Source organism: Natator depressus, chromosome 23 (assembly GCF_965152275.1).
Source record: "Natator depressus isolate rNatDep1 chromosome 23, rNatDep2.hap1, whole genome shotgun sequence".
NCBI lineage: Eukaryota > Metazoa > Chordata > Testudines > Cheloniidae > Natator > Natator depressus.
The window spans coordinates 20,501,954-20,527,536 of NC_134256.1; the positions used below are offsets into that span (position 1 = coordinate 20,501,954).

At 66.3% G+C, this 25,583-nt stretch overlaps 2 protein-coding genes across 4 annotated transcripts; both read right to left on the bottom strand.

Moving 5' to 3' along the window:
* Nucleotides 1-2,112: 2,112 nt before the first annotated feature.
* Nucleotides 2,113-7,300, bottom strand: LOC141976701 (L-fucose dehydrogenase-like). 3 transcript variants are annotated; one of them, XM_074937819.1, is made up of 9 exons: nt 7,126-7,300; nt 6,092-6,136; nt 5,651-5,751; nt 5,316-5,382; nt 5,010-5,101; nt 3,864-3,968; nt 3,412-3,479; nt 3,009-3,105; nt 2,116-2,382 (listed from the first exon to the last, which is right to left on the bottom strand). In XM_074937819.1, the coding sequence occupies exons 1-9, from the start codon at nt 7,211-7,213 to the stop codon at nt 2,233-2,235; spliced, it is 813 nt and encodes a 270-aa protein (XP_074793920.1). In that variant the 5' UTR covers nt 7,214-7,300; the 3' UTR covers nt 2,116-2,232. The 3 variants fall into 3 exon arrangements, with proteins under 3 accessions (XP_074793922.1, XP_074793920.1, XP_074793921.1); XM_074937821.1 differs by lacking the exon at nt 3,864-3,968 and having other exon boundaries at nt 2,113-2,382; XM_074937820.1 differs by lacking the exon at nt 6,092-6,136.
* A 285-nt stretch (nt 7,301-7,585) lies between these two features.
* On the bottom strand, nt 7,586-25,447 carry LOC141976434 (pleckstrin homology domain-containing family A member 4-like). Its single transcript, XM_074937427.1, has 21 exons — nt 25,331-25,447; nt 23,057-23,168; nt 22,654-22,758; nt 20,077-20,149; nt 19,811-19,908; nt 19,033-19,148; nt 18,587-18,856; nt 17,881-18,475; nt 17,627-17,692; nt 17,454-17,552; nt 17,211-17,282; nt 16,430-16,510; nt 15,760-15,909; nt 14,515-14,613; nt 13,785-13,890; nt 13,476-13,588; nt 13,036-13,186; nt 12,842-12,939; nt 12,358-12,519; nt 11,726-11,921; nt 7,586-9,624 (listed from the first exon to the last, which is right to left on the bottom strand). The coding sequence occupies exons 2-21, from the start codon at nt 23,141-23,143 to the stop codon at nt 9,008-9,010; spliced, it is 3,354 nt and encodes a 1,117-aa protein (XP_074793528.1). The 5' UTR covers nt 23,144-23,168; nt 25,331-25,447; the 3' UTR covers nt 7,586-9,007.
* Between the last annotated feature and the right edge of the window lie 136 nt (nt 25,448-25,583).

Below are 25,583 nucleotides of genomic sequence, written 5' to 3' on the forward strand. Positions count from 1 at the left end.
CTGGGCTGATCCGTCCGGGACCTGGCACCTGGGCAAGGTGGGAGCTGGGGGGCGGGGGGCTGCTATTCCCCAGGCTGGGGGGCAGGGAGGAGCTGGGGGGGAGGGAGTGTTTATTCCCCAGGCTGCGGGGGGACAGGGGGCTGTTATTCCCCAGGCTGGGGGGGCAGGAAGCAGCTGGGGGGCAGTGGGTTGCTATTCGCCAGGCTGGGGGGGCAGGGAGGAGCTGGGGGGCAGGGGGTGTCTATTCCCCAGGCAGGGGGCTGCTATTCCTCAGGCTGGGGGGCAGAGAGGAGCTGTGGGGCAGGGGTGGCTATTCGCCAGGCTGGGGGCCAGGGAGGAGCTGGGGGGCAGGGGGTGTCTATTCCTCAGGCTGGGGGGCAGAGAGGAGCTGGGGGGCAGGGGGCAGCTATTCGCCAGGCAGGGGGGTCAGAGAGGAGCTGGGGGCTGCTATTCGCCAGGCTGGGAGGCTCGGGAGGAGCTGGGGGGCAGGGGGTGTCTATTTCCCAGGCTGGGGGGCAGGGGGCTGCTATTCCCTTGGCTGGGGGGCAGGGAGCGGGCGATCTCATTGCTGGCTCATGGGACTCCCTGAGATTTCCCTTTCCCAGGCTCGGCCGGCCCCCCTCCCCCACAGCTGCACCACGACACACACCCCCTCCCCCCCCAGTGACATGTAGCCCCCCAGCGCAGGTCAGCTGCCCCGGATGAGAAGCACCTGCTTAGCCACCCACTGACCTGGGGGACCATGTTAATTAACCCCCAGCCTCCCTCTCCCCTAATGAGCCAGGGGAACCAGGCTCCCCGAGATCAGAACCCGGAATAGATTTACTGAGCGATTATCTTCCCCGTCAGGCCCTTGGGGGGCTGGTGATGCAGCCACCTCTGGGGTGGGGCGCAGGGGCTGGGTAGCCGGGGGCCGGGTAGCCGGGGGCCAAGCTGGATTTCAACGCGGCCAGTGCCCGAGAACCCTCCACGGCCTTTGTCCAAGGGTTAATTCCCCTCCGGGTTAAAAGTGGGCGGCCCCCTTTCCCGGCTCGGTTTGTCTCCGACGTCCAGCCGGGGGGTCGGGTTCGACCTTCCTCTGCCCGCTTGAGGAGCCCGGGAGGAAATATTCGTTCCCCACGTAGGGCCCTAGAGCCGGGGATCGAGTCCCCCCCCCGAGCCGTCTCCGCGCTCAGCACCAGAGCTGGAGCTCCTGGCGTCTCTCGCCCTCCGGCAGGTTTTCTAACCCTTCACTCGTCCCCCTCGCTCTTCTCTGGCCTCTCTGCTGTTTCGCCACAACCTCCTCGCGCTGCAGGCCCCAGCACTGGGTGCAGGATTCGCCCCCGGGCCAGATCCAGAGGCCAAACCACCTCTGCTCCCACTCGGGGATCCCCGGCTGATGTGTCCCAGGGTCCAAATTAGTTTGACAGGCTCTAGTGTTCATAAACCCAAGTTGTGCGGCATTAATTACATTCCCCTCCTTCATTAATTGAGTCCTGTATCAGCTGCTCCACGATCTTGCCCAGGATCGATGTCAGGCCGACAGGCCTATAACTACCCGGGTCCTCCTGTTTCCCCCTTTTAAATATTGGCCCAAGGTTTGCTTTCTCTCAGGCTTCGGGCACTTCCCCGGTGCCCCAAAACGTATTGAAAATCAATGTTAACAGGCCCGCGAGCTCCTCGGCCAGCTCTTTTAAAACTCTTGGATAGAGCCCTGTGCAGATATGCAATTTATATCCGCGGAGCTACAGGGCTCCAGCGCCAACAAGCGAGACCAGCAGGGCCCGGACCAGGAACCGCAGCTGTAGGTGGCTGACTGTGAGGAGGCATGTCCCCCCCCCAAATAAAAATCAATGAAAACAATATTTGTTTGCAACTCACCTTTATTAACCATGTGAGTTTGGGGTCCCCTATTGGTGCCCACACCCCTCCCTCAGAGACTGGGGTCCCCCGTCACTGCCCAGACCCCTACAATTGAGATTGGGGTGCCCCCTCGCTGCCCAAATCCCCTACGGATGCAACTAATGCCACAGAGACTTTCAGCCTCTGGAGGGGAGTGGGGGCTAGTGGTTAGAGCGGGGGGGCCAGGACTCCTGGGTTCTCTCCCCAGGTTTGGGAGGGGAGTGGGGCCTTGTGGGCGCAGAGGGAGGGACATGATCTGCAGCGTTTTCCACCTTGGAGGCACAATCCCCACAGGCATGCTCAGGGCCAGCGCGGGGGAGAGAACCCAGGAGTCCTGGCTCCCCCTGCCCCCTAGCTGGGGCCCAGCCGGCTCTTGGGGCCGTAGGCCAGCTCGGCCCCACCGCTCAGCAGCAGGTCGATCCCGGTGCAGAAGGTGCCGTCGGCAGCCAGGTACATCGCAGCCAGAGCGCACTCCTCCACCGTGCCCATCCGGCCCAGCAGCTGGGGGGCGGGGGGGGAGTTTCAGCCACTGACCCTGCCCTCCGGCCCCCCACTCACCCTCTGGCCCCCTGCTCCCCACTGAGATCCTCCCGGCCCTGCCGCTCACCCTGCCCCCCTCCCACTGAGATCCCCCTCTGGCCCCCTGCTCCCCACTGAGATCCCCCCTGCCCCTCCAATATCCCATTGACCCCAGTCTCCCTCAGGCCCTCTACTCCCCACGGAGATCCTCCCGGCCCTTCCAGTGCCCCATCAATCCCATCCCCCCTCCTCCGCCCTCCCACTGAGATCCCCCTCCGGCCCCCTGCTCCCCACTGAGATCACACCACTGAGATGCCCCCACCACACTGAGATCCCCCTGCCCTCCCACTGCCCCATCAACCCCGCCCCCCCTCCTCTGCCCTCCCACTGATGCCCCCACCTACACCAGCCCCTCAAGTCCTCTCAGCCCCTCCCAGAGATCCCCCCACTGCCTCCCCTCTCGCCACTGGGACCCCCTCCTGCTCTCCAGTTTCCTTTCCCACCCCCACCCCTGCCCGATACACCCCCTTTCCACCTGCTCCAGCCCTTCCCCCAACCTGGGTTATGGCAAACCCCTCCCCCCCACGCTTTTCCCATAATGCACTTGCCTGGGCATCCTTCCCAGCCTGGATTGTGGCCTCCGGATTGGCCGTCTGCCCGGCTGTCTCCTCCCACATGGGGGTCCAGATGTTCCCAGGAGAGATACTGGTGGGGAGAGGAACCGCAATCATTTGGTATCGACCCTGACCTCAAATTTTCACCCCTTCCTGACCACAAGACCAGGGCTGCGAGCTTCCCCGCAGCAGTGCCCCCAGGCAGTGACTGTCCTGGTGGCTGCGAGCTTCCCCGCAGCAGTGCCCCCAGGTAGTGACTGTCCCAGACACTGCAAGCTTCCCCATGACAGTGCCTCCCAGCCTGTGACACCCCCGGGGGGTGCTGCGAGCTTCCCCACGACAGTGCCCCCAGCCCTAAAGTTGTGGGGGGGGGGGAGGGTTGGGGATCATAAGGTACCTGTTAACTCGCACTCCGTATCTGCTCTCATCCACCGCCATGGCCTTCGTCATCGCCGTCACTGCGCCCTGGGGACAGACTCTGGATTGAGGGACTCTCAAAATTCCCACCCACCCCCCTGCCCAAATACTAGGCCCCCCCAGAGGGGGGAGGTCACTTGGAATAGACCCAGCCCCCAAATGCCTGATCAGCATTGGCTAGAGGCACAGGACTCCTGGGTTCTCTCCCCGGCTCTGAAAGGGGAGTGGGGGCTAGTGGTTAGAGCAGGAGGGGGCTGGGAGCCAGCACTCCTGGGTTCTCTCCCTGGCTGTGGGCGGGGGTGGGTTAGAGTGGGGGATGGGAGCCAGGACCCCTGGGTTCTCTCCCCAGCTCTGGGAGGGGAGTGGGGGCTAGTTGCGGGGGTGGGGCTGGGAGCCGGGACTCCTGGGTTCTCCCCCTGATTCTGCCAGTACCTTGGTGGCAACGTAGGGAACAGCCTGGCTCTGTCCGATGATGCCCACAAGACTGGAGATGTTGATAATGTTGCCCCGGGTCTCCCGCAGATAGGGCAGGGCGAACTGCACCGGAGAGAGGAGAGGGAGGTGGGGGAGATGCAGCCGCTTCTGGGGTGGGGCACGGGGGCTGGTTATACAGGGACCCTTCCCTGGCGCTGAGATGCGGCTGGCTGTGGGGACACACGGGGGCTGGGTACACGGGGACCCCTCCCTGGCAGGGCCACCTGGGAGGGGGCACCTGGGGGGGGCAAGTGGGGCAATTTGCCCCAGGTCCCAGGCCCCACAGGGGCCCCCACGAGAGTTTTTGGCAGCACTTCAGCAGTGGAGGGTCCTTCAGTGCCACCGAACACACCAGGTGCCCCGAAGACCCGGAGCGGAAGGACCCCCGTCGCTGAAGGGTCTTCAGCGAATCCTCTGGGCAGCCCTGCTCCCTGGCACTGGGATGCGACTGGCTCTGGGGCAGCGTGGGGGCTGGATATACAGTGACCCCTCCCTGGTGCTATGATGAAGCTGGTTCTGGGACAGGGAACACGAGTGGGTACACAGGGACCCCTCCCTTGTGGCTGGCTCTGGAGTGGGGCGCGGCGGCTCGTTATATGGGAACTCTCCCCAGCACTGGGATGCGTCTGGCTTTGGGGCGGAGCGTGGGGGCTGGTTATACGGGGACCCTACCCGACGCAAGGCTGCGGCTGGTTCTGGGGTGCAGCGAGGGGGCTGGTTATACAGGGACCCTCCACGGCACTGGGATGTGGCTGGCTCTGGGGTGGAGCGCGGGGGGCTGGTTATACGGAGACCCTCCCCGACGCAGGGCTGTGGCTGGCTCTGGGGTGGAGCACGGGGGGCTGGTTATATGGGGACCCTCCCCGGCGCTGGGATGCGGCTGGCTCTGGGGTGGAGCACGGGGGGCTGGTTATATGGGGACCCTCCCCGGCGCTGGGATGCGGCTGGCTCTGGGGTGCAGCAAGGGGGCTGGTTATACGGGGACCCTCCCCGGCGCTGGGATGCAGCTGGCTCTGGGACAGTGTGGGGGGCTGGTTATATGGGGACCCTCCCCGGCGCTGGGATGCGGCTGGCTCTGGGGTGGAGCGCGGGGGTGTCTCTCACCTTTGCTGTCAGGAAGTAGCCGACCAGGTTGACCTCGAGAAGTTCCCGGAAATGCTGGGAGGTGACCTCGTCGATTTGCTCTTCGGGGGGATCTGGGGAGGGTGTGGGGGTGAAAAGCAGGACACAGGCCCCTGAAACACCCCACCACCACCACGGCTAAGACCCAGGGATTCCCATTCCCCCTTCCGAGGTGGTGGGGCCCATGTGCCCCCTAATTTCCCCCAGCTCAGGGGTTCCACCCCCCCATTCCAGGATGGCCCTAGGGACCCCAACCCCCTCCGCCCCCTAACGATCGGGGCGACTCACGGCGTCCGGCGTTGTTCACCAGGCAGTCGATGCGTCCGTAACGCTGCCAGGTCACCGCGATCAGTGCCTGCGTGGGGCGGGGGGGGGGGGGAGAGGGAGTTGGGGGCAGGGAGGGGGGAAGCGGGGGGTAGGAGGAGGGGGAGGGGTGTTGGGGGGCAGGACAGAGGTGGGGGAATTTGACCCATTAGGCTCCAAGCTGAGGTTACCCCCACCTCGGGGAATGCCCACCCTCCCACAGAAAGCATGGGGTGGGAGGGCTGGGGGCAATGCCCCCCCTGCAGCATCTGCCCCCTCCCCCCACTGGGGCAGATTCCCCCCCATGCTTCCCTGCCCACCTGGATGTCCTGTTCGCTGGTGATGTCACAGGGCTGGAAATGGGGCTCTCCGGGGCCCCCCAGTTCCCGCAGCACCTGCTCCAGCGCCCGCCCAGCGGCCCCTGCAAGGGAAAAGGGGGGGCAGTGACAGCCCAGGGGTGGGGGGCACAGACACCAAGGAGGAGGGGGCCGGACACCAGGGGAGGTGGAATCCCAGGAGGGGGCAGGCAGAGAGAGGGTGGGGAGAGGGGGCAGCCAAACATGGGGGGAGGGGGTATCCAGGAGACACTGGGGGGGCACCCGTCACAGGGGGGAGGACAGACTTGGGGGGCTCAGAGAGATAGAAATATCCACACACCCCCAAACCAGCACCCCACACCCCCTGCCCAGCACCCCCGTCCCCCCCAGAGCTCCCAACATGGGTTGTGGGGGTCCCCAGAAAAGAGGGGAGTGATTTCTCACCTTCAGCTTCGGGGGCGCAGAAGACCACATGAGCCCCCTGCCGAACTGTGGGGCAGGGGAAAGAGGTGGCCAGGAAGGGGCCAGAGGGGGGAGGAGAAATAGCGGGGTGCGGGGCGGGGGGGCCGAGAGAATAAAGTTAAGATCAAAAACACCAGCACGAGTAACACCACCACTGCCCTGGTGCTGCGAGCTTCCCCACAGCAGTGCCCCCAGACAGGAACTTCCCCCCCTCCCCCCAGCGCTGCGAGCTTCCCCACAACAGTGCCCCTAACCAGGAACTTCCCCCCTCTGCCCAAGCACTGGGAGCTTCCCCCCAGCAGTGCCCCCACACAGGGACTTCTCCCCTCCCCGCAGCAGTGCCCGCAGACAGGAACTTCCCCCCTACCCCCAGTGCTGCGAGCTTCCCTGTAGCAGTGCCCCTAACCAGGAACTCGCCCCTCCCCCCAAGCACGGGGAGCTTCCCCCCAGATAGGAACTTCTCCCCTCCCCCCAGCGCTGCGAGCTTCCCCCCAGCAGTGCTCCTGGGGGACGATGGGTCTCTGCTGCCCCCTGCTGGCCAGCCCCACACATCGCAAGGCACCTAAATCTCACTCCTGCCGCCCCCACCGCCGGCCCCGCAACTCCCAGGGTCAGTGAACAGCCGGATGGACAGACCCGGGACAGACGGACAAAGTCCGGGAAGATCCAAGACGGAGCCCAGCCCTGGAGTCTCCGATCCCCCGCCCGGGCTCCAGTCTCCCCCGCCCCCACCCGCCAGCCCTGTAGCGCCCCCCCACACACTCTGCGACCCCCACATCCACCATCCTGCAATATCCCGACTCCCCAACCCATGCCCTGATCCCCAGCCCCCCCGCAGGCCTCTGCTCCCCCAGGCACCTCCTGCTCCCACCCCCGCAGCGCCCCAAGGCCCCCCCCCAGATCCCCAGGGGTCCCCTGCTGCCCCAGACCTCCAGCTCCCGCTGCGCCCCTTCCCCAGCCCCCCCCTCCTTGCAGGGCCCCCCGCTGCCCCCCATCCGCAGCCCGCCCCCCCTCACCGAACTCCCTGACGATGGCTTCCCCGATGCCCCGGCTGCCCCCGGTCACTATGGCAACCTTGCCCGGGTACCGCAGCCCCGAGGCCATGGTGCTGGGCGCCCCCGGGCCGCAGCTGATCCAGAAAGGAGAAGCTGCAGCCCGGAAGGCATATGGGCCACTCGGCGGCGGGGGGGCGAGAGAACGGGGCATCCTGGGAAATGTAGTCCTCTCCCGAAAGGGGGCGGGGCAGGGGGACTTTCCCCTCGAGGGGGCGCCAGCTCCCTCCCGGCCCCAGGGCAGGGTCTGGCTGGCTCAGGGGGGCGGGGAATGGGGCCCGGGGCCTGTCCCCTCGGGGGGGCGCCGGCTCTGCCCCAGCCATGTGAAAAGGCAGGGGGGGGATTTGTCTCCGGAATAAAAAGGCTGAGATTTAGGGGTTAAACGAGGGTTAAATAAATGAGATTTATTGATGACATTTCTCTGCAATATAACCCAGAAGAAAGAAACCCCTCGACGTACCCCCAGAGGGGCCAGGTGAAATCTAGGATGAGTTCCCAGCCACCGCCGGGGCGGGGCACGGGGGCTGGGTATCCGGGAGCCCCTCGCCCGGCGCTGGGACACGGCCCCTCCGGGGTGGGGCGCGGGGGCTGGGTATCCGGGAGCCCCTCGCCCGGCGCTGGGACACAGCCCCTCCGGGGCAGGGTGCAGGGTGCGGGGGCTGGGTATCCAGGGACCCCTCGCCCGGTGCTGGGACACGGCCCCTCCGGGGTGGGGCGCGGGGGCTGGGTATCCGGGGACCCCTCGCCCGGCGCTGGGACACGGCCCCTCTGGGGCAGGGCGCGGGGGGGCTGCCGCGTTTTATCATGTCCCCGGGTCTCTGTCTCCAGCTGTGTTGGGACAGTTTGTTAAATCTCTGGGCGGGGGAGGATCAGGTGTCCCCACAAATCCCCCTTCCCTCTGGATGCTCACAAGATGCCCTGACTGTCAGCGTCAGCAGCGTGGGAGTTTGGGGGAGCCCAGGGCTGGGTTAGCAGGGGCTGCGGGTCGGGAGTGAGGGGCACCGGCAGGGCTGGGGGGAGCCCAGGGCTGGGCTAGCAGGGTGCTGCGGGTCCGGAGTGAGGGGCACTGGCAGGGCTGGGGGGAGCCCAGGGCCGGGCTAGCAGGGGCTGTGGGTCGGGAGTGAGGGGCACTGGCAGGGCTGGGGGGAGCCCAGGGCTGGGCTAGCAGGGGGCTGCGGGTCGGGAGTGAGGGGCACCGGCAGGGCTGGGCTAGCAGGGGCTGTGGGTCGGGAGTGAGGGGCACCGGCAGGGCTGGGGAAGGGGGCAGCCCAGGGCCGGGCTAGCAGGGGGCTGCGGGTCGGGAGTGAGGGGCACCGGCAGGGCCGGGCTAGCAGGGGCTGTGGGTCGGGAGTGAGGGGCACCGGCAGGGCTGGGGAAGGGGGCAGCCCAGGGCCGGGCTAGCAGGGGGCTGCGGGTCGGGAGTGACGGGCACCGGCAGGGCTGGGCTAGCAGAGGCTGTGGGTCGGGAGTGAGGGGCACCGGCAGGGCTGGGGAAGGGGGCAGCCCAGGGCCGGGCTAGCAGGGGGCTGCGGGTCGGGAGTGAGGGGCACCGGCAGGGCTAGGGCTAGGGCTGGGGCTGGGGGGACACACAGAGGCCCCAGGTCCCAGGGGGTTGCACTTCCCACTCTGCCCACCAGGGGGCAGCAAGGCAATGGGACACTACATGGGGTTAAGGCGTCCCCTCTCTGACCTTTGACCCAGGGGTTCGGGGACTGGGACCCCAAACCTCTGAGCCCTCCCCATCTTTGGGCACATCCCCCTATACAGCCCCCCGACCTGCCCTAGAGCCCACCTCTCGGGGACGTGGAAGAGGGGTGGGACGTGACCCTGGTTCTCAGCCAATGCGTTAGAAGCTGGACTGCAGCAGGGTGATCCTGATTGGCTGGCTCCCCTCGCCCAGGTACGCCACCACCTGGCTGGGCGCGGCACGCCTGCCCCGCCCCCGGCACCCGCCCTTGGCCACGTCCCTGTTACCCACCATCCTTTGCTCTGGCGCCCAATCCCCACATTCCTTTTGGGCGGCCCAGAGCGGAGGCGACACCCGATTGGACGCCTTGTGTGTGGTTGACGTCTGATTGGGCACCCCCTTTGCCCAAATTGGCCAATGAGGCACCTCGGCCAGAGGTGATGCTCGATTGGCTGCCTCTGACAGGTGTGCTGCCTGATTGGCTGCTTCAGGTGAGGGTGAAAACCAATTGGAAAGCTCAGGAACAGACAACGCCCAATTGGCTGCTTGAAATAGAGACGACGCCTGATTGGCCGCTCCCACCCGCTGCACCGAATTGGCGCTAACTGCTGCATTCCGATTGGCTGGGCCACATGGTTCCGCCTCGACGTGATTGGCCTCTGGGTCTCCCCGGGGGAGCGTGGGAGTACACAGCACGTGCTGATTGGTCACTGCATCCAGCGGCTCTGGGGAGCGGTCCAGATTGGCCGACATCTGGGCTTCAGGCGGGATCTTCCCTGCACAGAGAGAGGAGATCAGAGTCACCGACCGCCCTCCCCCAGCGCCGAGATGCGGCCACCTCTGGGGTGGGGCGTGGGGGCTGGTTATACGGGGAGCCCCTCACCCGGCACCGAGATGCAGCCATGTGACGAAGCAGGACTGTTCTTAATGTTTCCTCTGAATAGTGTGGGGGTGCCTCAGTTTCCCCTAGGCAGTTCTTAAGTATCTAGGTGGTGGGTGTCACGGAGTGCCCGGGCGATGCTCTGGAGCTGCTCCCCATGAAGCCAGGCAGGACTCTGGGGCAGTCGCCTTCCGGTGAGCAGCCTGTCCGCAGGGCAAACAGCTCACACGGCTTCCACCTTCCTGGGTCTGACCTCGGAGCATTCAGCATCCTCTGCCCCTCCGTGCACTTCCCACAGCGAGTCCGCCCAGGCGGGGTCTTGGGGAAGCCAGAGGGTCCTGCCCCCCAACTCCGCAGTCAGACGTGACTCTCAGCCACCCAGTAAAACAGGAGGTTTATTAGACGACAGGAACATGGTCTAACACAGAGCTTGCAGGTGCAGAGAACAGGACCCCTCAGCTGGGTCCATTTTGGGGGGCAGTGAGCCAGACAACCACGTCTGCCCTTCACTCCATGTCTCCAGCCAGCCCCAAACTGAAACTCCCTCCAGCCCCCCACCCCCACCCCCACCCCCCCGGGCTTTGTTCCTTTCCCCGGGGCAGGAGGTCACCTGATTCCTTTGTTCTCCAACCCTTTAGCTCTCACCTGGCAGGGGGGAAGGGCCCAGGCCATCAGTTGCCAGGAAACAGGGTTTCGGCCATTCTCTGTGTCCAGACCCCTGCACACACCTGCCCTCTAGGGCTCTGCAGTGATCATACACCCTTATCCCACCACCTAGATACTTAAGAACTGCATAGGGGAAACTGAGGCACCCCCACACTATTCGGAGGAAACATTAAGAACAGTCCCACTTCGTCACAGTGGGGTAAGGGTGTATGATCCTTGCAGAGCCCTAGAGGGCAGGTGTGTGCAGGGGGCTGGACACAGAGAATGGCCGACACCCTGTTTCCTGGCCACTGATGGCCGGGGCCCTTCCCCCCGCAAGGTGAGAGCTAAAGGGTTGGGGAACAAAGGAATCCGGTGCTCTCCTGGCCCGGGAAAGGGACAAAGCCCAGAGGAGGGGGTTAGAGGGCTGGAGAGAGTTTCAGTTTGGGGCTGGCTGGGACATGGAGTGAAGGGCAGACGTGGTTGTCTGGCTCACTGCCCCCCAAAATGGACCCAGCTGAGGGGTCCGGTTCTCTGCACCTACAAGCTCTGTGTTAGACCATGTTCCTGTAGACTAATAAACCTTCTGTGTTGCTGGCTGGCTGAGAGTCACGTCTGACTGCGGAGTCGGGGGGCAGGACCCTCTGGCCCCCCCCAGGACCCCGCCTGAGCGAACTCGCTGGGGGAAGCGCACGGAGGGGCAGGGGAGGCTGGAGGCTCCGGGCAGGCCCCAGGAAGGTGGAGCTGGGGGAGCTGTGTGTCCTGCAGACAGGCTGCTCCCAGAGAGGAGACTCCCCCAGAGTCCTGCCTGGCTTCGTGGGGAGCAGATCCAGGGCAGCGCCCGGGGACGCCATGACAGGCCACCACCGGGATGGGGGGCGGGGGCTGGTTATACAGGGACCCCTTGCCCGGCACCGAGATGCGGCCACCTCTGGGGTGGGGTGCGGGGGCTGGATACATGGGGACCCCTTCAGGTTTCTGTCTGTTTCCTGGGAGCTGTAATGAATTAGACACAGAGAGAAACGTGGCCTATCCCATCCTGCCCGCCCCCGGCTGCCCCAGGGGCCCCCCCACCACCACATCCACCTGTTCCCACCCCCGGGACCTGCCAGCAGGAGTCAGAAATTTCCCCAACAGCTGAACCAGATTCCAGCCATTTTTCGCTTCACTTGTTTAGCTATTTTCCCAGCTGGGATGGCAGTGCGGGTGTGGGGGGGAAAGGGGGGATGGGAAAGAGAGGTCCCTAGGGGGGGATAGAACCCAGGAGTCCTGGCGCCCAGCCCCCCTCCGCTCTAACCACTAGACCCCACTCCCCTCCCCGAGCCAGGACAGAACCCAGGAGTCCCCATTACCGGTGATGAGTTTGCTGCGCTCGGAGGCCTTGGTGGCAAGCGTGTACGCCAGGGTGATGACCCGGTGGTGGTCTCTCTTGAGGGGTGGGGGAGACTGGCCCCAGGGCCCCCCGGTATGGCCCCCTCTGAGCGGTGGCTCCGTATGGGTCTGGGTCGGCTCTGGCCCGAGGTTGGGGGGGTGAGTCGGAAGAGGGAGCTGGAGGAGGAATTTTAGGAGGGGGAAGTGAACGCGGGGGAAGCTCGCTCCAGGAATCCGAGCTCTGGGGAGACCCACCCCACCCCGCTAGGCAGCACTGCCCCCCACAAGAGAACCCACCTTTTAACCCGGGAGTCCTGGCGCCTAGCCCCCGCTCCAACCACTAGGCCCTATTCCCCTCCCAGTGCCAGGGAGAGAACCCAGGAGTCCTGGCTCCCAGCCGCCCCCCCCCGCCCCTCTCTAACCCAGACACACACCCCTCCCCTTGCAGAGGGAGAGAACCCAGGAGTCCTGCTTTGCCCAGGCTGGGTGAGATATGGGCTTTACTGGGGGACACAGGGACCAGGTTTACTGGGGGACACAGTGGGGGTGGCCTCAGGACTTGCCCCACCCCCTGGCAGCCGGTCAGCCCCTCCCCCGCAGGCTGCGTACCCACCCGGCTGGCGCTGGCCCGGAGAGAGCCCTGCCGGGAGCCCCAGGGGTTCGGCCTGCCCCCCTCCAGCTGCCTCTGGCCTTCCTTGTGCCGGCGCATCCGCTCCAGCTGCTCCTGGACGCTCATCCGGGCCCGGTGGGGACCAGGGGGGTCCATGGTGATCGCCTGGGGGGGAGAGAATGGCAGGGAGGGAACCCAGGCGTCCTGGCTCCCAGGTGTTCCCCCTCCCCCGCTATAACCACTCACCCATAATCCCCTCCCAGAGCCAGGTTTTGGGAGAACCCAGGCGTCCTGGCTCCCGGCCCCTCCCTGCTCTAACCACTCGCTCCCACTCCCCTCCCACAGCCAGGGAGAGAACCCAGGCATCCTGGCTCTCAGCCTCCCTGCTCTGACCAGTAGACCCCACTCCCCTCCAGAGCTGGGGATAGGATCCAGGTGTCCGGGCTCCCATGCACTGACCCCCAGGGGAAGGGGGGAGCCCAGCTACCTTGGCTGGCAGCTCCTCGGTTCTCTGCTGTCGGGGCTCGTGGGGGCCTGGGCTGGGGCTCCGGGGCAGGTGGGGGGTGGCCGGAGGCGAGCTGAGACCTGTGAGGGAAGGGGAGCAGGGGTTAACGAGGGGCTGGGAAGGGAGACAAAGGGTGAATGCTGCCCCAGCTGGGCTGGGCACTGGGGGAACCGCACCTGGTGCCGCGACATCTGTCTCCTGCAGGGGGCTCCCTCCATCCAGCTCGGGGGACCCGGCCCCTCTTCTAGAGGGACTCTGTGGGGGCCGGGAGCCCCAGGCGTCTCCCCTCGCTGCTGGGCCCTCTTCCCTGCCACCAGCTGGCACCCCCTGCGGGGGAACAGAGAGAAACCCAGGGCTGGGCTAGCGGGGGGCTGCAGGTCGGGAGTGAGGGGCACTGACACAGCAGGGGGGGCCCAGGGCTGGGCTAGTGGGGGGCTGCGAGTCGGGAGTGAGAGGCACCGGCAGGGCTGGGGGGCCTAGGGCTGGGCTAGCAGGGGGCTGTGGGATGGGAGTGAGGGGCACTGGCAGAGCTGAGTGGGGGGCAGGGCTGGGCTAGAGGGGGCTGCGGTTGGGAGTGAGGGACTGGATGCCCACCCCCAGAAAACAGGCCCCTCACCCTGAGTGGCAGCTCGTGGTGCTGGCCTCCCCCATCCGGCCCCGGGAAGGGCAGGTGGCTCCGTGCTGAGCCCCCGCCATGCTCCAGAATGGGGGAGGCAGCCAGAGAGAAGCCTGCAAAGAAGACGAGACAGCGTCAGCGACCCACAGCCCGGCTCCTCCTGCTGAGCCCCCACCGCCCACAGCACAGTGCCCCCTGATGGCCCCCCACCCTGCCCCCCACAGCACAGCGCCCCCCGATGGCCCCCCCACCATGCCCCCCCACAGCACAGTGCCCCCTAGCACCACCCTGGGACATTGGGGCCAGCACCTGGGCTCGTCCTGGCGTCCAGGGCAGGGTAGGGGGCAGGGCTGGCTCCCAACCCCGCAATGATGTCATCGATCATCCACAGCTCCTGCTGGGCGGCCCCCTGTTCCTGAGGGCAAAGGGCAGAGGGGAAAGGTCACGGCACAATAATTAGCATCGGACCCCAGCTCCACCTATGGGCCCCTCTACCCCGGCCTCCCGCCTGCTCCCAGAATGTCATCTACGTCCATTGGATCCAGACAGACGAGGCAGTTCTCCCAGGCTCTCTGTTTCCTAGCCCGCGCTCCGACTTCCCTATAGCTGGGAGGAGCGAGCGCCCCCCGCTGAGCCGCCCCGCTCCCCGCAGCCCAGCGCCCCCTTGCTGAGCCCCCCGCCCCGCTCCCCGCAGCCCAGCGACCCTCCTGAGCCCCCTGCCCCGCTCCCCGCAGCCCAGCACCCCCTGCTGAGCCCCCTGCCCCGCTCCCCGCAGCCCAGCGCCCCCTGCTGAGCCCCCTGCCCGGCTCCCCGCAGCCCAGCGCCCCCTGCTGAGCCCCCCGCCCTGCTCCCCGCAGCCCAGTGCCCCTGCTGAGCCCCCCGCCCGGCTCCCCGCAGCCCAGCGCCCCCTGTACAATCCCAGTTTCCTTTCGGAGCTTGTTGAGCAATTCACCCCGGGAGGATCATGCGGCAGGGAGTCCCACAGGCCAATCCCTTCAGCGCAGCGGCAAGACGGAGGCGCCCTAGTGGGGTGACGTACCTGGGGGTGCCCGAGCTGTCGGATCTGAGCCAGCGTTTCCCGCAGCATGCGCAGCTCGTTTTCTAGGGCAGCGAAATCTCCCCAAGCCTTCTCGCTGTCCTGAACGGGAAACTGACAGCTGGTTACACAGGACACAGGGCTGAGACGCGGCCCCTCTGGGGTGGGGCCGGGGGCTGGTTATAGGGGGACCCGGCACCGAGGTGCGGCCCCTCTGGGGTGGGGCCGGGGGCTGGTTATAGGGGGACCCGGCGCCGAGGTGCGGCCCCTCTGGGGTGGGGCCGGGGGCTGGTTATAGGGGGACCCGGTGCTGAGGTGCGGCCCCTCGGGGGTGGGGCCGGGGGCGGGTTACAGGGGGACCCAGCGCCGAGGTGCGGCCCCTCGGGGGTGGGGCCGGGTTATAGGGGGACCCGGCGCCGAGGTGCGGCCCCTCGGGGGTGGGGCCGGGGGCTGGTTATAGGGGGGCCCGGCGCCGAGATGCGGCCCCTCGGGGGTGGGCCCGGGGGCGGGTTATAGGGGGACCCGGCGCCGAGGTGCGGCCCCTCGGGGGTGGGGCCAGGGGCGGGTTATAGGGGGACCCGGCGCCGAGGTGCGGCCCCTCGGGGGTGGGGCCGGGGGCGGGTTATAGGGGGACCCGGCGCCGAGGTGCGGCCCCTCGGGGGTGGGGCCGGGGGCCGGTTATAGGGGGACCCGGCGCCGAGGTGCGGCCCCTCGGGGGTGGGGCCGGGGGCCGGTTATAGGGGGACCCGGCGCCGAGGTGCGGCCCCTCGGGGGTGGGGCCGGGGGCGGGTTACAGGGGGACCCGGCGCCGAGGTGCGGCCCCTCGGGGGTGGGGCCGGGGGCGGGTTACAGGGGGACCCGGCGCCGAGGTGCGGCCCCTCGGGGGTGGGGCCGGGGGCTGGTTATAGGGGGGCCCGGCGCCGAGATGTGGCCCCTCGGGGGTGGGCCCGGGGGCGGGTTATAGGGGGACCCGGCGCCGAGGTGCGGCCCCTCGGGGGTGGGGCCAGGGGCGGGTTATAGGGGGACCCGGCGCCGAGGTGCGGCCCCTCGGGGGTGGGGCCGGGGGCCGGTTATAGGGGGACCCGGCGCCGAGGTGCGGCCCCTCGGGGGTGGGGCCGGGGGCGGGTTATAGGGGGACCCGGCGCCGAGGTGCGGCCCCTCGGGGGTGGGGCCGGGGGCGGGTTATAGGGGGACCCGGCGCCGAGGTGCGGCCCCTCGGGGGTGGGCCCGGGGGCCGCGGGCACTCACCAGCGCCAGGTCGCAGAGCCGGGCTCTCACTTGCACCAGCTCGTCCTGCAGCCGCCTTTGCTGGTACCGGACTTTCTCCTCCGCCAGCTCCTGGCCTTGGCATTCATCCAGCTGGTGCCGGGCCAGCTCCAGGGCCTTCTCCAGCCTCTCCTGGGGGGTCCAACCGGTTACCCCTTGGATGGCACGAGGGGGGGGCCAGTGGGGGTGGGGAAGTTCCTGCCCCCCCCTCGTCTTCTACATGGGGGGAATCCCCTGGGGCCCCCTTCCTCTGCTGGTTCACCCCCTTAAGAACAGCCCAGCAATCAAGGGGTTAATGCACCATTTCCCCCCACCCCAACCGCTCTGGGGCAGCCCCTGTTTTCACCCAGCACCACCCGGTGGAAGCAATTGCCAAGCCTGACCGGTGGGGCTTGAGGGCTGGGTACCTGGAGACCCCTTGCCCGGCGCTGGGATGTGGCTGACTCTGGGGTGGGGTGTGGGGGGCTGGGTATCCAGCGACCCCTCATCCAGCGCTGGGATGCGGCTGACTCTGGGGTGGGCCGCGGGGGACTAGGTCTACAGGGACCCCTCCCCCGGCGCTGGGATGCGGCTGACTCTGGGGTGGGGTTTTGGGGGGCTGGGTATCCGGGGCCTCCTTGCCCAGGCCGGGGCGGGGGGGGCGCGAAATTACCTTCTCTGCCCGCAGCTGCCCCATCTCCTCGTCCAGTCCCCGAAGCAGCTTGTCCTGGCCGCAGAGTTTAGTCAGGAGAATCTAGGGTGGGAGGAAAAAGAAAAAAGACACTGGGGGGGGGGAAGAAAACCGGGTTGTTTCAGCTGCGGCCTCCAGGTGGCGCCGAACTGGAGCACGATGCCCTTGCTAGCCGGGCGGGATGGGACAGGAGGGGGGGGGGGGGGGGGCCGGATTTTACCGGCGTGGGGCAGACGGGGGGTTTGGGTTTGGGGCTTCTCGGGCCGGAAGGGACCCCGGGGAGCATCTTGTGTCCCAAAGCTGTGGCCAAATACCCCAAAATGCTTAGCTGTAAAAACCGGGGAGGAGGCAGGATACCAGGATAGATGGGCCCGTGGGTCTGATCTGGGGGGGCGGGATACCGGGGTAAATGGGCCCGTGGGTCTGATCTGGGGGGGCGGGATACCAGGGTAAATGGGCCCGTGGGCCTGATCTGGGGGGGCGGGATACCAGGGTAAATGGGCCCGTGGGCCTGATCTGGGGGGGCGGGATACCAGGGTAAATGGGCCCGTGGGCCTGATCTGGGGGGCAGGATACGAGAGCAGATGGGCCTGATCTGGGGGGGCAGGATACCAGGGCAGATGGGCCTGCGAGTCTGATCTGGGGGGGCAGGATACCGGGGCAGATGGGCCCAGGGGTCTGAGCTGGGGGGGATTTGGCGGTGTCCGGGGCGTGTGGGTGATGCTGTGCTTTGGGGGCAGAGGACACAGACGCACACGCTCACATCAGTGTCACTTTCAGCTCTGGGCAGCGCCAGCAGGGTCCTGTCCCGGGATAGAGGGGCCACGGTCCGGGGCTGGGGAAGAAAAAGGAAAGAGAGGGTGAGGAGCAGAGAACCCAGGCGTCCGGCCCTCCCCCATGTTCCCCTCCCCACTCCCATGCCAGAATCCTGCCGGCCTAGCCACAGGGCGGCTGATCAGGGGATGGAGGGGAAACTGAGGCACGGACTTGGCGGGGAGGTACGTACCGGAGCTCCCAGTGAGGTCCTCTTCCCTGGGGGGCGGCTGGCAAGTGGGGGCAGCGGGGGCAGGTGGAGGTAGCCGGAGGAGGCTGAATGTGGGGAGATCTAGGGAGAAAGGGACGAGGACAGGGTCAGCGGTGGGAGGACAGGGGGGGCAGGGGAAGGGGGGGGTCACTCACCAGTCGGCCGTGGAGACGGGCGCGGGGCGGGGCGGCCCCCAGGGAGGGGTAAACCCGGTCTGTGAACTGCAGGGGGGATAGAAGGCAGGGGGTCAGTGCCGACTGCTAGGGGGAGAGCGCCCCCTACTAACCCCCACAACCCGCTCCCTGCATCCCAGCACCCCCTGCTCAGCCCCCGCCCCCTGCTGAGCCCAGCGCCCCCTGCTGAGCCCCTGCCCCGCTCCCCGCAGCCCAGCCCCACCCTCCCAGCATACCCGGCTCCGGGGCTGTCTCCCCAGGGCAGGTCCCAGTGTGGCCGTCTGCGGGGGGCTCTCCTCCGCCGGGGTCCCGGGCCGTGCCAGGCAGTGACTGGGGTGGGGGCTGCGGGGGTAGCGCCCGGGGGGCCGGGCACAAGACTCCTCGGAGGGCCGCACGTCGTAGCGGTCGGCGGGGGTCTGGGGGCGCCCAGGGATGGCTCTGCTGCCCCACGCGGCCCCCCCGGGGGCGATATCCACCCTCCCCACAGGGGTGTGGGGCCGGGACAGGCTGGACCCTGCCTGGACCAGCAGGGGGAGCTCTTCACAGGACGCAGCCAGCTCAGGGGCTCGGACCCCCCCGGTGGACGCCCATGCCCCCCCCTGAGCCCGCCGCACCTCCCTGAGCTCACCAGGGGTGGGGGGAAGGGAGTAGGAACGGGAGGAGCGGACGTGGCTTTGGGCATCTGGGGAGGGCTCCCAGGGGGAGGGGGGCTCCAGGGGGGGCTGTTCAGACTCAGGGGGGCAGGGGGGTGGGGAGGGTCTGGGGGGGCCGGGATGGGGGCGTTTGGCTGCTGAGGGCTCCTGGCCCCGCAGAATGCGGGTCGAGAGAGAGCTGGGGGAAGAGGAGCAGAGATTAAAGGGTTAAATCGGGTGGTGAGGTACCCCTCCCCCCCCAACCCCACAGCGCCCCCTTCTGGATGAGACCAGGGCTCGAGCCTCTTACCTTAGGCCCCGGGGCTCCCCCCCGAGCCCTTCCCCATTAACCGGGCTGGGGGGTGGGGCGGGGCCGCTGGGCAGGGGCCCCCCCTCGCCCTGCACCCCCTGGCCCGTCGCCGCCAGGCTTTCCGTAGATGAGTGGGGCGCGGAGAGCCGGGCGATTTCCAGGGACTCGACGCTCTTGGCGGGACCCAGGTCTGGCGTGAGTGGCCGGACGTCCTCGAAGAGACGGGCCTGGGGGGGCGCCGGCCAGTTGAGCAGCTGCGGGGGGCGGCTGCTGCCATGGGGGGAGAGACAGAGAATATTTACTCCAGAACCCAGGAGTCCTGGCTCCCAGCCCCCCTCAGCCCTAACCACTAGACCCCGCTCCCCTCCCCAGAGCTGGGAGAGAACCCGGGAGTCCTGGCTCCCAGCCCCCCCCCAGCTCTAACCACGAGACCCCCCCACCCCTACATGGTGCTGGGGTCACTCTCAGCCGCAGCGGACTGGCTCATGGCTCGGATCCAGCCATTCATGTCCTCCTGGGTGTCAGCGCTGAAGTGGTACGTCCGCATCCCCCGGTGCTCAGCCTGGGGCACAGATGGGGGGGCACCGGTAAGCTGGGAGGGGCCCTGACCGTAGGCTCCAGAGAGACCCCCCCCCAACCCGCTAGCCACCATTCCCCTCCCAGAGCCAGGGAGAGAACCCAGGAGTCCGGGCTCCCAGCCTGCCCCCCCACCACCACCACCACTCACCTCCCAGAGCCAAGGAGAGAACCCAGGTGTCCTGGCTCCCAGCCCCCTCCCGCTCTAACCACTAGCCCCCACTCCCTTCCCAGAGCCAGGAAGAGAACCCAGGAGTCCTGGCTCCTAGCCTGCCCCCCCCAACTCCCACTCCCCTCCCAGAGCCAAGGAGAGACCCCAGGAGTCCTGGCTCCCAGCCCCCTCCCGCTCTAACCACTAGCCCGCACTCCCTTCCCAGAGCCAGGAAGAGAACCCAGGAGTCCTGGCTCCTGGCCCGTCCCCGCCCCCCACTCTAATCTCCTAGCCCATACTCCCCTCCCAGAGCCAGGGAGAGAACCCAGGAGTCCCTGGCTCCCAGCCCACCCCCCGCTCTAACCACTAGCCTCCACTCCCCTCCCAGAGCTGGGGAATAGAACCCAGGCGTCCAGGTGTCTCCAAGCGGGGGACCCCGAATGGGGTAGCTGGGGAAGGGGGGGGGCTCCAACCAGATCGACTCCCCATGGACTGACCTTGAATGTGAATCTCCGGTTCTTCCCCTCCCCGGGCAGCGGCCGGATCTCGTAGCTGGGGAGCGGGATGCTCCCCAAAACCGCCTCCTCCCTGCTGTCTGGGGGACCCCAAAAGGAGGGGCGATTAATGGGCAGCCACTCCCTGCCCCGCTCCCCACGGTGCCCCCTGCTGGGGCAGGGCAGAGCTGGGGCAGCCAGGACGTCGTCCCCCCTCCGCACCCCGCTCCCCACGGCACCCCCTGCTGGGTGGGCTGGGGGGCCGGTACCTCGATAGTAGAAGAGGCAGAAATCGGCCAGCACAAACCAGCGTCGCTTCCAGAGCTTCAGGCCGGAGCTGTCCTGGAACGAGAGCCACCCCGACAGCATGGTGAGGGGCCCAGCCAGCGAACAGGGGGGGGTTGGGGGGACCCCAGTGGGCCCAGCCTTTCCCCTTGCCTCTCCAGGGCCCGGCCCCCCCCAGAGCACCAGCCCCATGTAATTCCACCCCCCAAATAACAGCCCCCACCCCATTGCCCCCAAACCTACCCCACACCCCATCCAACCCCCAGGCTCTGTTCCCAGCCCGCTCGCCCCATAGAGAGCCAGCCCCCTACATCGTCCCCCAAAACCAGCCCCTCCCCTATGACCCCCCAACAATCCCCCCACTAACAGCCCCCAATTGCCCCCCAACTGCCTCCCAAAACCAACAGCCCCTCCCCCATGCCTCCCAACAATCCCCCACATTAACAGCTCCTCCCCCATGACCCCCAACATCTCCTCCACACTAACAGCCCCCAATTTCCCCCCAACAGCCCCCCAAAACTAACAGCCCCTCCCCCATGCCCCCCAACAGCTCGCCCACACTAACAGCCCCTCCCCCGGCACCCCACCTCACCATCCCCCCACCCCACTGAGTGTCCCTGCCCTATGCCCACCTCAATTGAAAGTGTGGGCCCCTTACTGAATGAGGGAGGCAATCTAGTGACAGAGGATGTGGAAAAAGCTAATATACTCAATGCTTTTTTTGCCTCTGTTTTCACTAACAAGGTCAGCTCCCAGACTGCTGCGCTGGGCAGCACAGCATGGGGAGTAGGTGGCCAGCCCTCTGTGGAGAAAGAGGTGGTTCGGGACTATTTAGAAAAGCTGGACGTGCACAAGTCCATGGGGCCGGACGAGTTGCATCCGAGAGTGCTGAAGGAATTGGCGGCTGTGATTGCAGAGCCCTTGGCCATTATCTTTGAAAACTCGTGGCGAACGGGGGAAGTCCCGGACGACTGGAAAAAGGCTAATGTAGTGCCCATCTTTAAAAAAGGGAAGAAGGAGGATCCTGGGAACTACAGGCCAGTCAGCCTCACCTCAGTCCCTGGAAAAATCATGGAGCAGGTCCTCAAAGAATCAATCCTGAAGCACTTACATGAGAGGAAAGTGATCAGGAACAGTCAGCATGGATTCACCAAGGGAAGGTCATGCCTGACTAATCTAATCGCCTTTTATGATGAGATTACTGATTCTGTGGATGAAGGGAAAGCAGTGGATGTATTGTTTCTTGACTTTAGCAAAGCTTTTGACACGGTCTCCCACAGTATTCTTGTCAGCAAGTTAAGGAAGTATGGGCTAGATGAATGCACTATAAGGTGGGTAGAAAGCTGGCTAGATTGTCGGGCTCAACGGGTAGTGATCAATGGCTCCATGTCTAGTTGGCAGCCGGTGTCAAGTGGAGTGCCCCAGGGGTCGGTCCTGGGGCCGGTTTTGTTCAATATCTTCATAAATGATCTGGAGGATGGTGTGGATTGCACTCTCAGCAAATTTGCAGATGATACTAAACTGGGAGGAGTGGTAGATACGCTGGAGGGGAGGGATAGGATACAGAAGGACCTAGACAAATTGGAGGATTGGGCCAAAAGAAATCTGATGAGGTTCAACAAGGACAAGTGCAGGGTCCTGCACTTAGGACGGAAGAATCCCATGCACCGCTACAGACTAGGGACCGAATGGCTCGGCAGCAGTTCTGCGGAAAAGGACCTAGGGGTGACAGTGGACGAGAAGCTGGATATGGTCAACAGTGTGCCCTTGTTGCCAAGAAGGCCAATGGCATTTTGGGATGTATACGTAGGGGCATTGCCAGCAGATCGAGGGACGTGATCGTTCCCCTCTATTCGACATTGGTGAGGCCTCATCTGGAGTACTGTGTCCAGTTTTGGGCCCCACACTACAAGAAGGATGTGGATAAATTGGAGAGAGTCCAGCGAAGGGCAACAAAAATGATTCGGGGTCTAGAGCACATGACTTATGAAGAGAGGCTGAGGGAGCTGGGATTGTTTAGTCTGCAGAAGAGAAGAATGAGGGGGGATTTGATAGCTGCTTTCAACTACCTGAAAGGGGGTTCCAAAGAGGATGGCTCTAGACTGTTCTCAATGGTAGCAGATGACAGAACGAGGAGTAATGGTCTCAAGTTGCAATGGGGGAGGTTTAGATTGGATATTAGGAAAAACTTTTTCACTAAGAGGGTGGTGAAACACTGGAATGCGTTACCTAGGGAGGTGGTAGAATCTCCTTCCTTAGAGGTTTTTAAGGTCAGGCTTGACAAAGCCCTGGCTGGGATGATTTAGTTGGGGATTGGTCCTGCTTCGAGCAGGGGGTTGGACTAGATGACCTTCTGGGGTCCCTTCCAACCCTGATATTCTATGATTCTATGATTCTATGAATTATCTTCCCCCCCAAATTCCCAGACCCCTCTGCCCCATCACCGCCCCAAAGCAATCACCTCCCTGCCCTGTTGCCTCCCCAACCTAACACCCCCTGCCCCAATCTACCAGCCTCTGTTCCCACCTCAAAGGCAGCCCCCAAGCTCGCCCACCCCATACCTGTTTGCACAGCCAGCCCCGAATGACGACGGGGGCATTGGGGTCCCGCTTGATCGAATTTTCCCTCTTCCCGAAGGTGTGAACCCTCCGCAGGGAGCGTGACGGCTGCGGGGACGGACAAGAAAGGCTTAATACCCCACAAACACACCAGCCGCTAGGGGGCGCCAGCTCCCATCCAGCCCCAGGGCAGGGACTGGCAGGCTCAGGGGGGCAGGGAATGGGGCAAGAGGCCTTTCCCCTCTAGGGGGCACAGGTCTGGGGGTAGGTGTTAGTGGGAGTTAAGGTGGGAGCTGTGGGCAGGAGAAGAGGAGGGGGTGGATGTGGGGGGCAAGGGGTGGTGGGTCAGAGCCCCTGGCCCACAGGCCCCTCCCCGATGGCAGAGCTCCAGCCCTGCCCCACACACCTTGGCGGCCCCCAGGCTGACAGAAGAGATGGTGAGGACGCTGCTGGCCTGGCTCAGGCTGCTCCTGGGACGTTCCCCGTCGGCCATGGCTCCCTGTCGGCCCAGCCTTTGCCTGGAACAGAACATGGGCCTGGGGCATCAGGGCACTACTGTGGGGTAGTTCACAGCACTGGGGTCTCCAGCTGGGGCACTGCTGCAGGGAAGCTAACAGCACCGGAGTCCCCAACTGGAGGTACTTCTGCAGGAAGTTCACAGCACTGGCATCTCCAGCTGGGGCACTGCTATGGGGAAGTTTGCAACACTTGGGTCTCCAGCTGGAGCACTGCTGTGGGGAAGCTCACAGCACTGGAATCTCCAGCTGGGGCACTGCTCTGAGGAAGCTCACAGCGCAGGGAGACAGGCTGGCATCTCCCCTGACCCGGCGCCCAGGGTCCAGGGTGGTGCGTGGGTGGGAGAACAAAGCAGGACCTGAGCTAGTGGCCCCAGATTCCCGGGGGTGGGGTGGGGGGCTGGAGGATGAATGGAGCCATTCATGCCCCTGGCCTGGGCACTGGGATGGGGGGGGGGGGGCTGTGCTAGGGGGTGAGAGCGACGACTAGCAAGGCCCCTTGGCAATGCCAGTGCAAAGCGTCGAGCTTCCCCACAGCAGTGCCCCCAGCCGGGGACCCACAGGCATGGAGACACGGCCCCATCCCCCCACGACACCCCATCTCCTGGGGACCCCTGGTACCCAGACATGGCCCCGTCCCCTCCCCTGTATCCAGCACCCCAGGACCCTCAGAACCGAGACATTCCCCCCCCCCGCTACACCCCAGCCCGTAGGACCCCCGATAGCCAGACAGGGTCCTGTCCCTCCCCCCACCCCGCTATACCCCAGCCCCTGTCCCCCCCATATACCCCAGCCCCCCAGGACCCACAGAACCGAGACACGCCCCCCTCGCTACACCCCAGCCCCTGGGACCCCCGATACCCAGACACGGTCCTGTCCCCCGCACCCACTGTACACCAGCCCCCAGGACCCCCGGCACCCAGAGACACCCCCACACACACACTGTAACCCAACCCCCGAGGACCCCCGGCACCCACACACGGCTCCCCCCCCAAAAAAAACACGCCCTGCTGCTCCCCCTTACTGCAGATCAATCAAGTGGGGAGCTGAGGCGCCGGAGCCCAGCGCACCCTCGGGCGGGCCCCGGGGCGGGGGTCTCGGCCGGGGGCGGGGGACCCGGCCAACGCAGCCGCTTGTTCTGTTCCCGGCTCCCCGGCCGCGGCGCCGGCTGGGGCACAGGGACCAGCTGCCTGCGGGGGCGCAAGGAGCCAGGAATTCCTGATCCGACACGGCTCGGCCCCACCCCGGGGTCACGGACCCGGCGGGCCTGGATTTAACCCATTCCCCGGCTTGGGACACCTCGCAGCGCCGGGGTCCCTGGCTGGGGCACTGCTGCGGGGGAGCTCGCAGCGCCGGGGTCCACAGGTGGGGCGCCGCTGTGAGGAAACTCGCAGCACTGGGGGCCCTGGCTGAGGAGAAGCTCACAGCACGGGGGTCCCCATCTGGGGCACTGCTGCAGGGAAGCTCGCAGCACTGGGGTCGCTGGCTGGGGAGAAGCTCACAGCACCAGGGTCCCTGGCTGGGGCACTGCTGCTGGGAAGCTCACAGTGTCAGGATCCCTGGCAGGGGCACTGATGCGGGGAAGCTCGCAGCGCCAGGGTCCCTGGCTGGGACACTGCTGCGGGGAAGCTCACAGCGCCAGGCTCCAGCAGGCCCGAGGTATTTAGCTGGAATTCAGAGCAGGACAAAACTCCCTGGTCTCCCCCCACGGCAGCTGCGTCCCCACCCCGCCCCTCCCCCCACATCCCAGAGCGCCCCCCCCCTTGGCTCAGTGCCCTGGCTGGAACCCCTGTGACCCCCAGCCGCCCTGTCCCCCATCTCCCCCACAGCTGTGGGGCTCCCCCCAAGGGGGGAAAATCGCCCCCCTCAAATTCCCCCACTCCTCCCTTTGCCCTCTGACCTCCCCACCCTGAGCTCCCCCCCTTGTCTGCCCCATGCCAGCTGGTGCCCAGGGTGGAGCGCGGTATGCGCACCCCCTAAGGAATCTGCGCCCACGGGCCTGGGTGGGGGGCAGACACACAACCCCCTCCCCACCTTTGATTCCAGCTTCTCTGTGCCCCCCCACCCTGAGACACCAGGAGGGATGGACAGACAGACAGATGGGGGGGGGGCGCTGTGGAGGAACAGGGCAGGGCTGGGGGGGCTGGTTGGGGGGCAGTTCTTACCTGGCTCCCAGTGGGGCACACAGGGGTCCGGGCTGCTCGGGGGCGTGTCGGGGGGGATCTTAGCGACACCCCACTGGGCCAGGGGAATCTCGCCCCCCGCTCCAATCGCTCTCTTCCTCTGTGCCTGTCTCCTTCCCTCACTCCCCCCCCCCCGGCTCCTTCTCTGCTCGGCCCCCCAGCCCAGCTCCCCTGAGCCCTTTCCCCGTCTGGCTGGCTGCCCCCTCCCCACTTCTTGTTCACCCTCCTCCCCCTC